General features: G+C 40.3%; 1 protein-coding gene across 1 annotated transcript in view; it reads left to right on the plus strand.

Moving 5' to 3' along the window:
• Nucleotides 1-15,660, plus strand: part of LOC118413359 (SH3 and PX domain-containing protein 2B-like) — a 29,331-nt gene extending 13,671 nt beyond the window's left edge. Inside the window, 12 exon segments of the mRNA XM_035816706.1 lie at nt 1,990-2,066; nt 2,808-2,902; nt 4,320-4,480; nt 5,030-5,065; nt 5,068-5,139; nt 5,406-5,523; nt 5,952-6,325; nt 6,676-6,720; nt 7,063-7,115; nt 8,160-8,180; nt 8,638-8,760; nt 11,043-15,660. Of these exon segments, the coding sequence (XP_035672599.1) occupies nt 1,990-2,066; nt 2,808-2,902; nt 4,320-4,480; nt 5,030-5,065; nt 5,068-5,139; nt 5,406-5,523; nt 5,952-6,325; nt 6,676-6,720; nt 7,063-7,115; nt 8,160-8,180; nt 8,638-8,760; nt 11,043-13,571 (3,704 nt within the window). The 3' untranslated portion in view covers nt 13,572-15,660.

Here is a 15,660-nt window from a genome sequence, read left to right on the forward strand (position 1 = left end):
CTTTACAATGGTCAGATGCGGCATGAGACAAGTACTCTTTTTATGTTGACAGAAACATTTTTGGGCGCCAACATGAATCAAGTAGAACACCTTGCTGATATCTTCTTCTTACAGCAAAACCTAACTGCCTCTCTACACAGCTGAAATCTGAAGTTCTACTGGTTATATCTAGTAATACAGCATAATTTCATAAGATTAGTCCTGCCCCTAGACCAGAAAGGGAAAGTGCATTTCAGTAATACTTTTTTATTATTACTAGTAAAAATGATAAATAATTCTAGTAATCATACGGAAAGGAGCAAGGGGTCAGTCCCTGGACTAAGCATGCAGGCAGGCAGACTTTTTAATTCAGCATGGTCTTGGCACAAATTTCTTTCCACTCTAAGGCATGTACGAGAAGACTGACGTCACCCGTTTCATGTTAAATTACTTGGGATATGTGCGTGCACGGTGATCCCACTACGTTCATTTCTTGTGGTAGACTTTAAATCAGTTGACTTGTTGGTTGGTAGTGCAGCAGAATGGATCCATCATTTAAAGCACCTGCCAGAACCAATGGTTTCTCCCTGGTCATTTTCCCATCTGGTTGGATAATCTAAGCCATACACCTTGCTCTGCCTTAATCCATGGCTAATCCTACATAAACCAGCTTTTCAGTGCTCTCTAATAAGATTTTCATGGGAAATGGTTGTGTAACCTACCAAATACCAACTTGAAATATAAGTATGGTTTAATACCTTACATGTATACAGAAGTTTAACAAAGTGGAAAAACTGTGTAAATTCAGGTAAATCAAGACTTGAGGGATTGAATTGAATTAAAGCAGGTGGTTTGTTCTAGAGGAAGGTGGTGCTTAGTTGTCAGAGTGGCATAAGATGTCTGTTTTTTCCTTCCTAGTGGATTACACATGGCTGTATGTCTGATGCTGCCAAGCTGGACTGTCTAACAGGAAACACAGCCGATTTGTAGAGAAAACTCTGCTCTGGAGTGTTGATAGACTATTTCATGCTGTTCTACATGTGACTGGTAGACATGAAATTAGGGCTATTCTAGATGGAGGGCCTAGTCAGAAGTCATTTCCAAACTGAAACTGAGCTTTTGCCAAGGGATTTTAAGGTTAAGAAAATACCATATGAAAGAAAAAACGTACTAACTGGCCTCTTCGCAGTTTTCCAGCTATAAACTGTCCTCTTTGCAGATGATAGCATATAGAAGCCATTGATGTTGAGTGTTAGTTTTTTCTTCACAAAATATATATATAGATGTTAGTAAACTTTCATATCCAAAGAAAAATTTGAGTCAGTCCATATGGTCAGACTATTTCCTTCCTGATGAAAACAGCATCAGTATATCATATGGCTCTCTCAGATAGTCAATAATGATTCAGGCTTCAGTATGTCTGTGAGTATTGGCAAAGAAGGTAACTAACTGGTACTCTCTTTGTCTGCAAGTTTAGCATAGACAGGAATGAATGTATGAATGAATGCATACATGTAAATGATAGAAAAGGGAAACCTTTTCTGATATTTTCACAGCAGGCATGAATAGTTGGATTCTTACTGAATTCGCTAATGTTTACATGATGATATGTAACTATATGATGAAATGTATACCACCTTTAAGTGTCACCATTCCGCTTGAAATAATGGATCATCCCTTAGTCTTAAGGGCAACTTTCCTATCCCCTGGGAGGTAGGAAGGAAGGTAGTGTGGCGTGGTGTGGTGTGTAGAATTTAAATATGGAACAAGGAAGCCAACATCACCTCATAGATATGATGTCATTCCTGTGGAAGTGTGGCTGAAAAACGGCCAAAAGTTCTCAGCTGTCAGTCAAATAAATGTTAGAAACAACAACATTTATAATGCCTATCTTAACCGTTTGGAACTGTTTTAACAAGTATTTTCAGGTCAACAATTTTTCGTTCATATCTTTATATTCTGGCAATTTGTTTCATTCCCAATTTTTCAAATCATCAAACTGTTTTTCAGGAAAGAAGCTGATTGGTCGCAGCCATATAAGGGAAGTTGCAGTGAAGAGACTGAAGCCTATCGATGAATACTGCAGGGTGAGACCCAAATTCATGAATCTGTAAATAATGTCATACTAATTTTCATTAATAAGGCACAAATTTATCCAATTAAATACCTTGCCAATTTATGAATCTTAAACTTAAAGTGAAATGTGAATGTATCGTGATACAATATACTTTAAAAAAATCATACCTTGGAAGTTGGAGTGAATATGAGGTAGTCATTGAAAAATACAGCAACTTTTTTTATAGTCATCTTGTCCAAATTGACTTTGTTTGCTGTTGGTGCTGGATAATGTTGCTTCTCCAAAGGGGGTCGCCAAATTTATTTGCTTCACTGTAATCCGATTTGTAACAGTAGATTGACAAATTTGTCTGAGCAGTCATGCACGTTCATCCTTCAAAGCCAAAGTAATGTCATTTGTATTCAAACAATTTAGAAGGAAGGTCACAGTAAGAAGGACAGTTCCTATGAGAGTATTCCGACATGAATGGATGCTGAAAGTACCACTAGCTGAAAAACAGAACATGTTGATGCAAAATTTAATACACCTGTAGTGGCTGTGTTCAGTACAGATGACGTCAACATGTGGTGTTCATTGAAAATCTTGTAGTTGGCTTAAATAGGAAATAAACAGAGACTTGAACCGGAAAGTTTTGTCAGTGGCTTATGTACAACTTTCATTTGTTTTTTATTGTTACTCACTTGTTAAGGATGTTTTATGTCAGATGAATATCAAATATCAGTGTCTTAAATGTCTTGTTCCTCTTCTTAAGGCTTTGATAAGACTCCCTACCAACATCTCAGAGTGTGGGGAGGTCCTCAACTTCTTTGAGACGACCAGAGAAGACATCGACCCTCCCAAGGAGGAGTAAGTCTGGACTTATTATATATGGGCTTATCTAAATGTATACAAAATGTACAAGTGAATGCATGCTGTGCTATTGCCATTTACAAATTAGTTGGTAAGGTTCCAAAAGTTACCAGCCTCTTTACTTGGAGTTTACTCATCACCTGTGTTTTCCCCATCAGTGTCTCTGGTACTGCTTGTTATAGTTTTAGTCAAAACAAATGAGAGTCTTTCTCCCAACAAAGTTGTAAAAGACCTTTATTTTCACAGCTCAAACCACTTTGCTGGAACAGTTGAGAGTGTGACTGGTACTGTAACGCCTTCTATCAGGTACATGATGTACTGCAGGTGGATCACAGGTAGATGCTTGGGATGGCGAGGTTTAGAGGTTAAGCTGTTTTGCTTCAAATGCCTATTTTGTTATGTAACAGGCTTGGCTTTTTCATTCTTTTTAAAGAGTTTTGTACTTCTGTTGGGATTTATATTAAAGATGTTCAGTAGGGGAGCTGCTGATCCTTCAACTGTCCTTGATCTTTTCACTGGATATGTCCAAACCTCTCAAGTTACACATGAAGACGTGAGGGTGTCTGAACAGCAGCAGATGGCGGATGGTACTAAAGAAGCTTTTGTTCCCAAGCAGGAAAAGACTTCAAGGAAGGAGCATCACCAAATGGCTTTTGTCCAGAATTTTTCCTGTCTTTTCTTTCTGGCTTCCAAGCCACCGATGCTGGCAACTCTTCTGTTGCATATCCATTGAAAGGCTGCGGATACAACTTTCTTATATTAGGTCATTCCTCTGCCAAGCATGGATATCCTACTGGATGTGCGGAAAAGGGGACTGCATTTTGCAAATCCTGCATATGTTGCTGTTACGATACAGTAAGGAATTGATTACCCAGAATATTGAAGCTTCAAACTTTGTACTTACACCATGTGTGAGGGTAGATATTTACTAGAATGACATTAGGAGTTCAAAAAATTTAATCTGGCAGCCTGGCAGTTTGTTTTTTTAGTTAGGGTTGTTTGATGGCTATCTGAAGTGTGCTCTTTGAATGAATACTGTGTCAGGATTTTGAAATACATTACATATTTTACTCCCTTGATTTTGATGTTTCACCCACTTCTCAACAGGACACTGGGAGACAGTGACTGAGGAGATAAGATGTTCAAGTGTTACTGCATTTTTAAAAATATCATTATTGCTCTTCCTCAAAGACTGCTATGAGCAAGCAGGAACCAGGTTTGAGCCAGGCCAACCGGCAAATTTTCACACATTATCTCAATGACCAGTAAGGCAGATTATGACCGCTGTGTGTACTTGATTTATGTCATCATTCTGTCCCTGCTTACCGGCTCAACCCCTGCTCAATGGCCTCAACATCAAGCAGATGCACATTTCTACACTGGTGCTATACTTACCACTGTTGTTGAATTCTAGTAACATGAAAGAGAAGAAGAACAAGAAGATGGCAGAATCCATCAGCGAGCCTCTCCTACTGGACCAGTACATCGTCATTGCTGACTACGAGAAATCCCAGCCGACAGAGATGAGCGTGACGGCCGGTACAACAGTGGATGTCATCGAGAAAAACGAAAATGGTGAGGTGTAGTAACAGATTGGCTGTGATTGCATTCTTTATTGAATTTGAGCAGAGATTTTACAGGTATTGGTTTGTTTATTGCTTTTTCAATTCAGTTGTTTGTTTGAGGAAGAAGAATGGTGTTTTTCCAAAGCTGATACTGCAGTGCAGCTTTGCTACAACTCGTATGTTATATATTTACCCAAGCACGCTGGGTCACCCCTACTCTTCTTGATAAGCGTAATGGGTTCTTTTACATGCAGAGGTTTGACACTAGAGGCTTCCGTCAGAAGCTCCCTCAACCAAGCGGTTGCTGTCTTTGCGTCCTCATATGAAATGACGAATACAATCCCTTATAACATATTGGAGCTGGAGCCAACCTAGGATTGAATCCCTGCCCATTGTTCCACAGACTTCAATCCATTAGTGAAACAGTGGTATAGCATGACTGCTTGCATCACAGGGACATGTCTTACGTTGATATATAACAGTGTTCATACATGATACCAACTAGTGGATAGTTGCAAACATTGAAATACACTAAATGAAGTTTTTGATGCCCTACCAGGCTGGTGGTTTGTGACAGTGGAGGATGAGCAGGGGTGGTACCCGCCACCTTCCTGGACCGTGCTGACGGACTCACAGAAGAGATCACTCGGAGGTCAAGGCCAGGAGAAGGTCAGAATATAATCATGTTTTGCATATTGGGTTGGTAGAAATACTTTCAAACAAATCCTCTAAATCGTTTAATTTTGAAACAATACCATACCATAGAACATATTACACACGATTATGATTTCGTGGTAGAGAGGTGGAAATAAAACCAAAAAGGACATTTCAAGACTTACAGTACATCTATACATCTGTAATGTTACTTGGTATTGTATATATTCAATAGTAAATTGATTACCATGCCCCCCCCCCCCCTCCCCACCCTCTACTAGGAGAACAGTATGTCACCACCAATGCCTACAATGCTCGGGGTGGTGATGAGGTGGGGTTTGACAGGGGTGTCAATGTGGAGGTACTGGAGAAAAACCTGGAGGGGTGGTGGTACATCAGGTGAGTTGACTCTGCAGTGTACATACGCCCTCTATAGGAACTGATCAGTACTGCAGGTGATACCATGCAAATGACATTATTGTCAGTACTGTCAGCATGTATTTTGAGCTTTGTACCTTGCTACAGATTTTTAATACTTTTTCATGTTGGATGCCGAAAAATCACAATCTATATCAGTCAGGAGAACATTCCATTTAGCAATCTCTAAAACTAGGTGAGTAATAAACACTTAGTCTAGCACATTAAAAGTTGCACTGCAGTATGTAGTTTTGTAGTCATTTTGTTTATAATGTTAACACAAAGTGATGATGCAAATGAGTTAGCAAAACTTCATGTTTTTTAAGGTATGAAGATGGCTTGCAATGGTCTTATTATCTTTGACAAACAGATATTGATGTTTTATCTTTGATGTATAATTTTTTGTTTAGATACCAGGATGTGGAAGGCTGGGCCCCCAGTACATATTTAGAAAAGCCCCGAGACAAAAGTGCTGTCAGCATGGTTCCCACTGAGATCATTGGAAGTGCCCTGGAAGTGAGCAACCTGCCTAACCTGGCCAACCACAGGAGAGCTAGCAACGATGCCAGGTCTGGAAGTTCCGGCTCCACAACCCCTGAGAAAGGCAGTCCCCGATTGGATAACAGGAAGAGTGCTGCAGAGCTTTCAACCAATGAGAGGAATGGAAACCATGAGACAGCCAATCAGGAGATAGAAAGAACAGTCAGGTCCAGGCCTACTGCTCTTCCACTCAAGCCATCTGAGAACAAAAAGAAAGACAAACAAAGGGGAAAATCTCCAAAAAGTGAGTAAAAATGAAACTTTTTAATGTTGACGCGAGAGGCTTTACATGTTGTCAGGCCTTGGTGCTACATCAGTCAGTAGCTGTGATAAAGAGCTACAGGTTTGTCTATTCTATATCTGTGTTCCTGTTGTCTTATGTTGTATCATTTGCATGTGGATGATGAGATAATTACATGTACTCAATGTATAGTTGCTTTTGTGCATTATGTGGGTTGTCAGCTTTCTTAAAACCATATTGCTTTGTGGCCGAGAATGATGTGATGATTTAGGTGCCGTGGCTTCTCAGAGGTGAACTATTGTCCCGCTACTCACCTCCCCTGTTGCCAATATTTTCTACCCCCTTGTCTCTAGGAAAGAGGTTTTCCTCTCTCAGAGAGTCTTTCAGAAGGCTTAAAGGCAAGTATTGCAACAGATAATACTGCATGCCCATCTGTTGTGCTGGCAGATAGAGTCAAAGATGTCCATGTGGTGTCTGTCCTCTGGGCTGAACTTTGCAATATAGTCACTAGGGGGCTCTTTTTGCATGCATTTACTGTTGAAAGATGTCAGAACATTAGCATGTTCAATTGTGGCACTGTCGTCTTAGTAAATTGTCACTTAATGATAGTTGATAGATAGATAGATCATGTTGTAGCAATAGAAGCATGATTATGAGCACAAAGTAGGTTACTGCACGGTAATAAAAGTAGTGTTTTGTAATATTACTATAAAATAGAGTCTGTGCCTTTTTTTGTTCAGGACCTGGTGTAGTAAAGCGGAAGGAACCACCTCCGAGGAGGGATTCAATTGCAGTAAGTCTCTCTTGTTGTTGATAACTTCCAAGTACTGTAATCTTTTTGATGAAGCAAGAAGTACACATACATGTTTCTTGTTTTTGTTATCGTTTTTCCTATGTGTTGGTATTTTTGTACCATCTCAGGGGTGAGCCTGTTAGTATTGTTATATCATTTCACTTCCCCTTTGTTGTGTATCTCTGTTCTCTTCTGTTTTGTTAACTATATTCCTGTTTCCTTTTTTATCTTTTGGCTTTCTCTTTGTCTATCTTCCACTCTCTAGTTTCTACTTATGGACTTTCTACATGAAATATCCCTCTTAGAAATTGGATGGTGGTGATTTTTTGTTTGTGTTCTGTTTGTCTGTTACGTACGTTCTTGCCTACATATTGTTTGACTGTATTTTGCAGCTGCAACCCCCAGACCACCCTCCCCCCCGACAGGCAGGTCATTAGTTTGTAAAACTTTATTTCGTCACACTGTGCAGTGGTGACTAACTCTATAGCAGCATGTGTCATCTACATGTAACTTGGGTGTTTTGGCTGGGAAGACATCCTTATGTACTAGCAAATTTGTACATTTCTTCAGAGGTTTTAAATTATTTTTCTAATACACTAAAGCTCCATTAGAAAATATTGGCTTAGATGATAATGTTTTTTTTCTGAAAAGAAGGCAAACATTGCAGCCAGGTTTTGTATTTTGTCTGTGCCTAACAAGCATCTAAAAGTACATTATATTTCTTAGTAGGATACCGGTTCATGCCTTTTGAACCTCTAATTGAATTCTTCAGCCAATGTTGTTTTCCATTTTGGTGACTCTTGATTTTGAGTTAGACCAAGGAGGTTTTCAACCTCCTTGGTTCGACTTATAGCTGTAACATCATTTGAATAGTACCAAATGTTTCTCCACATACAAATGTTTTTGGTCGATTTTCTATAAATGAAATGAACGTATTTCTTGACGTTTGAAATAGAAATGTTTACATGGGATGTTTGACATCTAATGTAGATGTTTATGTTCCCCTCTGTCTGTGCTGTTGCCCCTCCTGTGTTGATGGAAAAGCAACCCCAGGTCACAGAGCAGGTAAACTGTAGAATTCCCCCATAGGTTGTAAATTATAGACACAAACTGCAGAACGGACTTGAATCATCATTAGTGAAGTCGCATGTTTTAGGATGAGAGAAAAATGCATGGTTCTGTTTTCCCACTGGGCATGTTTGGATCCAAATGTATGCTGATACAATCTAACTTGGACTGAAAAGTGTATACATCAATGGTAGGTACATGTAGTTGTGCCTGCACAATCTAGACTACTGTCATAATAAGTGTCACACACCAGATACAACATTTTTTTTAAATGTTGATGTACATGTTGGCCCTACATACATGTATAAATACATCAGTGGTTATCATGCTCATGAGACCAAATCTTGGTCCATGTATCACTTTGTTCTGTCTATAAAGCCTTATTTCATCTTGTTCCAAAACGTACTGTTACCTGAATTATGTGCTGATTTTTATCGTACCCGTTCCCCCGCAGAAGCGTCCCCCCGTAAGGCCCCCGCCGCCGCAGCTGGAGAAGGAAGTGGAGTACGTGACGCTGGCAGATTTCCAGGCCACGATGCAGGACGGCATCAGCTTCCAGGAAGGCGAAAAACTCAAGGTACATTTTTGTATTGGCAGGAACAGCACTGATATCCACCACTAGGGGGCACTGTTGAGAAGTGCAAGTAACCGCATTGGTGTTGCGTCAAAGGGAGAACCAGCTCCAAGTTCAAAGTGGTACTAACTGGTTGAAAATGAGCAATACAACAAGTCATAAGCAAGTTCTATTTTGGAATGACTCCTTGAGAATGTTTGGCAATTTTATTTTTACGAATTGGAATTTTTGTTTGGGCGGGACCTTTTCGTTGTAAGTCTCAAAAATTCTAAGTTCATATTGGTAAAAGGATTAGATATAATCAACACGAATTGTAGATCCTCACTTTTAATTTTAAGTACAAATAGATTATTTTTAATGTACACATTGTTTGTCTTTATGGGCCACAGTGCCTGAAAATAAACAAACAAACAAACAAACAGAATTTGATATATGTCTAGTGGAAGGGTCTGTCAATCATATCTTTCAAATCATCACACAGCCTCCTGTATCACTTAGTCAGGTGTGGCTGCTCACGATTGTGTCAGACTCCCCCTCCGATGACGTAAATCTGTGAGCCAGGCAGTTGTCGTAATTTCCGCGCTGTCTGACTCCAGATGGTAATGTTGGGGTTGTACCACTCCCAGGGGAATAAAGGAAACAGACCACAAATGATTTATAACTAACATTGTGGCAAAGATAGGTATCTTGTTCCTTGAACACAGGAGGATGTGGTTCCCTTTTTAGTAGAGGGACAAAATTTTAGCATTGAGTAAGCCTTTCTTCTACCCGACTGAGTGTTCTTAATGATTTTATTTCCTCATAGCCATAAAATGAAATACATGTAAAAGCCAATAATTATTACTTGTAACACTGTTTACAAGTTTTTAGAATGTATAAAAATGATAGATTTGTGGAAAATACATGTCAGTCATCTTTGTTAAAAAAAGATCATGGTTTCATTTTCAGTATTTTGAAACAGGAGTTCAGTGTCTCCATTTACCCTCACCCTCACATTGTAACTCATAGCTTTGTTTAACATGACTGGGTTTGTCTCAGGAGACTGAGAGAAATAGCAGAGCTATATTTGATGCCACAGGAGTGTGACAGAAATAATTTCTCTCCATCTGTACCTGTAGAGGCCTTGAGGTTCACAGAGCCTGAAAATTACAGCAACTGATAATTAATTGTACCAAGGTATCGTTTCGCACTGGTGACATCAGTGGATACGTAAACTGTGCACAACTATGTATGATGCATAACAATTTATTTTGGGCCAATTCTTGTGGAAATGACGCATGAGGCACCTACATTATGTGAAGACTGCGTGGCACAGTGGTATTGTGTTCACCTCGTAACCGAGAGGTTGCGGGATCGAATCCGCCTGCCGTGCTGCCAATCTTGAGCCCTTGGGAAAGGCACTTTACATGACTTTCCTCACTTTACTCAAGTGAAAATGAGTCCTCCCTCGGATAGGACGTTAAATGGAGGTCCCGAGTCTGGGGAGAGCCATACCCCGGGCACGTTAAAGAACCTGCCATATGTGCGATGGTGCGGTGTGAGCGGTTCAAAACCTACAGTACCTTGGCCGCACCTGGGGCAATTACTGTCGTATTGAGGTCACCTGAGTGGCGCCGAATGGCAGCTCGCTCCAGACACTTGCGACAGTTGTATTGAGGTCACCTGAGTGGCGCCGAGTGGCAGCTCGCTCCAGACCCTTGCGATTTAGCCCCGCCTATTGTAAGCTCCTCGCAATTCAGCCCCTGGCTGCAAAGAGTGAGTAGTCGGCCCACCCAATAACAACAACAATAACAACAAATTATAGAACAATGCACTGGTAGAAGTGATAGCATTTTTTAGTTAAATTTTAAGTTCAATGGTTTGGGGAACTGTTTCTGACAAGCCTTGTTGTACAGCAATACACATCTTGCCATTGATGTTAGTATTCATTTCAATGTTGCAAAAGCAATACATATGTAAATTGAGTATGGGCTTTCCTACATATTTGCCCATTTTTCAAAACTCGATATTCTGTATTTTATTTAGTATTTAATGAGGATAATGGAGTGTGGGTGAAAGTGTTGCTGCTAATGAGGACATGCAGCTATTGCATATAATCTTCTTTGGCCAACTTTTTACTTTGCAATTCATCAAAACAGTCTATCCAATTTTTCCCTTTTCCTCCTAAACCCACAATAAAGTATATACATCTCAGATGGACCATCCCCATAGAGTTCTCCCTAGCTTGTACCAGAAAAAGCTTTCTCCCAGCTTTGTCAACCCAATACTTTTTCTAACCTCTCCAGGTGATTGAGAAGTCCCCCAGTGGGTGGTGGTTCGTGACTACGGGGGAGGCGGGCACTGAAGGATGGGCACCCGCATCATACATCGAGAGACGGGAACGACCAAAGAAACCACCTCCACCAATCAGCAATGCAACAGCAGTTCCAAAACCCACCTTCAGTCCTCCAGTGTCACCAGTAGCAAAGATAGTTCCTGCTTTTGAAAAACCACAGTTGAAACGGACACCGAGCGATAAGAGCACGGTTGTGAAACCCAAGTTCAGCCCTCCTGCTCCCCCTGTCACCCAACAGTCAGGGAGAGAGAAGGACCCCAGTCCCGTTAACGGGAGGAAAGCTTCACCTGTACTCCACATCAAAGAAACTCACCAGACATCTCAGGAGGATCGACTGTCTCCGAGTGAAGATGACCCGATCTTACCTGCCATTGGGCAGACTGATATGCTTAGTGAGATTCAGCAAGTTCTGGCCTCCAAACAGAAAAATATAAAGAAAAGTTCCCCTGTTCGAAAGAGCTCCCCTGTAAGAAAAAGTTCTCCTGCTAGAAAAATTTCTCCTGCTAGAAAAAGCTCCCCTGTCAGAAAAAGTTCCCCTGCTAGAAAAACCTCCCCTGTCAGGAAAAGTTCCCCTGGGCCAACCAGGCCAACTCATCATCCACCGAAGGCTCCTCAAACAAAAGGATGGATAGAAGGTGACAGCAAAGACCTGCCGTCATCTTCCGAACAACACACAGAACAGGGAGAAGACATGCTCAGTGAAATTCATAAAGTCCTCGCTGCAAAAGCAAAGCACGTTCAGTCAGAAACAAAACACAAAATACACAGAACTGAGGTTTCAAAACAGAACGATGAAGAAGAAAACAACAATAGGCAACAGAAAACAAAATTTGTAGGGATCTCAGCAAAGCAAGCTAGGATATCTGCCAAGGAAGGGGAGACAAATGCAAAGCGTCCCACAAATGGGATTCCCACAAAGTATGAAGGGGAAATAATCCAGGACGAAGAGGGAATCTATGTCACATGTGAAAGATATGAAAGGCAGGACACCAAAGAGATCAGCTTCTCAAAGGGACAGAAGGCAGAAGTGTTGGAGAAGAACACATCAGGATGGTGGTTTGTGAGAATAGGGTCCAAAGAAGGGTGGGCGCCCTCAACATACCTTGGACATGATGACAAGGTAGAGGAAGAAGAGGTCAAATATGAAGATGTGGTGAAAGCTGTACCTGCCAAGTTCAGAAATGGGAATGACGTCACAAAACACTTGCCGTCAGAAAACAAGAAACCAACTACAGTATCATTCCAGAAGAAGGCCACGCCCCCAAACAAAACAGCCACCAAAGACTTAGAAATCAAAAAGCAGACAAGGGTTACAGAAGTCAAGGCAAGGTATTCTTTGCCTGTTAAGAAAACCCAAAGTGAATCCAATGTTTCCCAATCTCTTCCACCCAAAGAAAGCATTCCACAGGCCACGAGTACAGAGAGTGTGTTACCAGTTAGAGAAGGGGTCACCAAGTTTAAGGCAACGTCTGCAAGAACAAGTAGTCCTAAAGGCTTCCCAAAGCAGGACATAAGAAAGGGAAGTCCCAAAGCTAAAGTTCTCCCCAAGTCAGCATCGGACCATAAAAGTGGGAAGATAGAAAGAGTTCCTTCCTTAAAGGAGAGGATGGGGATGCTGATGGAGAAGACAGGAGGTGAAACAACATCTTCATTATCCAGGATTCCTAAGAAGAGACCAGAAGAGACAAAGGCTTCAAGAGCTAAGAGCATTCCAGATGACATCCACCAAACAGACGGTGAGGAGAGATTCATCTCTGTGAAGGAAAGACTGGGCATGTTGCAGGGGAAAATCGGTCCAGCAGACACTGCTGCCACAAAGTCAGGAAAAAGATTTGGCACAGTGGATGCTAAAGGACAGGCCAGACCAGCGGCTCCAACAAAGGCAAAGCCCCAACTTATCCGGAACAAACCAGCTGGAGCACCGGCAAGGCCAAAGCCACCAGTGTTCGGGAATAAACCAAGTGTGCCTCAAGCAAAACCTGCAATCCAGGCAAGTAAACCGATAATTCCCAACAAGAAACCCGCATTAACACAAAGTAAGCCAAAATTGACTCTCAACCATACAAGATCTTCTCCACCATCTCTTAAAATAGTAGGAGGTGGGGAATTAACTAGTGTTAGTCCAGATGTGCCCTCCCCCTTTAGACCAAAATCTCTGACAAGAATGGATTCTGAGACGAGTAGTCTAACTTCAGAGTCAAGTTCGCTGACGACGGTAACGGCGCTAGACGGGGATGAGCACATCTACGAGAGTGTGGATGATGTAATGGGTCACGACGGCACCATAGCAACAGAAGATAACATTTACATCGCTGCCGCTAGTTACCATAGTGATGATGCAGAGATGCTGAGTTTTGATGAGGGGGAGGAGTTAGAGGTTTTAGAAATGCACTGGAACGGCTGGTGGTACGCTGCAGTGGTAGGGGGGGAACATTCAGGATGGGTGCCTTCCAATTATTTGGACAAAAAGGAGATGTGATTCTGTTTATTATTCTCACAACATCACCACATATGTATTTCAAAATCAATCTATAATATTTGTTTTAATCTGTGTAGTTAATTTACAAGATGTAAAACATCAGGAAGTGCCATCTCTTTCAGCTTGGGATATGTTGTTGTTTAGCAGTTATAAACCATTTCTGTAAACTAATGGTTGTTACAGAATGTACATGTTGAACAAAATTGATCCTGCAGATAATTTCTCAATATTTATATTAGGACAATGTGGATCTCATATTGTGATTGACAGTTGTCACAGTGATTCTATGTACCAAATCTTCAGATATTAGAAATTGTGTTGTAATGTTTTTAAATACCAATATGTAATGTTAGTCATTAGCTAGCCACTACAAAGAAATTTGATGTGTAAATCATCGACAATGTCATGATTTCTTGCCATTTAAGGGGCAATCAGGAACAGATCACCAATGATATAATATTGAAATGTGCGAATCAACAGTAAACAGTTTCAGGTAAATGAATAATTACAAAGACCTAATCAATAAAAGACACTGTTAATCTACTAATCATAATGTAATTACATAAAAGCTTGGAAAAATCAAATGATACCTGTTTTCAGTGTCAAACAGTCTAGAACATCACCATTTTGTCTCCCATGCAACAGTGACCACTGCTGACCACCAGGGCAACCACCTGTTGGATGCAACACTAGGCTGCAGTTCACTCCATAACCACTAGATGGCCATAGCCTTGAGAACATGCATTGAAGGTCTTTGCAAAATTGACCCTTTTCTAGAAGGAAGTGTAAGATTTGAAAAGCATAAGGTGAGAAAATGTGAATCACCTTATGATTGATGATCTGTGAGTGATTGCTCCTGGATGGTATAAACCTGAAATATTTAGAAACATAGTAATGAGATTGACTTAAAAACATGTCATAATATTTTTGCTGTTGAAAATTCCTTTTTTTGCTCTGAAGAAAATATTTTAGCATTATGTAAGATAGATGGATAAAACACTTCTCCTCAACGAAGCTCTCAGCAGCATTTTACACTAGAAGACAGAAATCTTCAGTCCTGACTTCACTACCCAACCATCAATATTTAATCAAATCTTTTGATGCAGCCTCATTTTTCACTGTGTATCGTGTTGCCATAGCTACTAAACTTATTAGTCTGACTTTATTTAGTGCAGACGTCATGACATAGAAGGAATAACATCATCTCTTTGTTCTGAGATTCTTCCTTTTGCGAGTCAAATTCCCTCGATGATTTGTCTTTGTCAAAATTCAGATGTTCATGCAATCATCTAAATCAACCAATCAAATCTCTTTGTCTAAGATGAGACAATTGCTGACCTTTGATAATCAGTGACATTTATGTATGACAAAGTGATGGATCAGGTATCTCACATTTTTTTTGCAGTGCGATTCTTTTGACAATCTCCTTTCACAATCTGAAATTATCTTCGAAGGGTGTATAACTGATTTTTCCCTTGGTTTTTTCCTCCCTTTAGTGATAGATAATATTGTACTTGTAGGATTGTACCTGTAGTTGTGTTGTCAATAGTCTAGTAACCCAAGTACACCCTTGTGCTTTAGATGATGATTGTCTTACATTTAAAGTAACATTGTATTCTGTTTTATTCCTCTCAGGAGTTAGACTGTATGATTTTCTATAGACAATTATTGTACACGAGATGATGTATACAACAAATGATGTATCATTTTTCGTAGCAGATTTGCAAAGACAGTCAGAGCCCCTTGTTAACAGTCATTTCATAAATGGTTTAATATGTTCGCATGACATGGTAGTGACTAAGTATTGCATACTCAGCAAGATAACATATTGCATAATTAACATGGCTACTTCTTGAAAGGAGAGGAAAAATGATACAAAATTTAGGTACGACTGATCTTAAACTGACCTAGTTTACCCTTTTCGCTTTTAATGGAACCTGACTTATGAGTTATCTGTTCATCTTTGCGTACATTCAGCCTATTGTTATATTTAGGTCAGCCTTTGGTATAATGACAAAATGTATAAATAATTAACTTACCCAGTCAATGACTTATGAAGTTACTGGTATGTTGCCCTGGGTGTGCTGAT

Source organism: Branchiostoma floridae, chromosome 4 (genome assembly GCF_000003815.2).
Source record: "Branchiostoma floridae strain S238N-H82 chromosome 4, Bfl_VNyyK, whole genome shotgun sequence".
NCBI lineage: Eukaryota > Metazoa > Chordata > Leptocardii > Amphioxiformes > Branchiostomatidae > Branchiostoma > Branchiostoma floridae.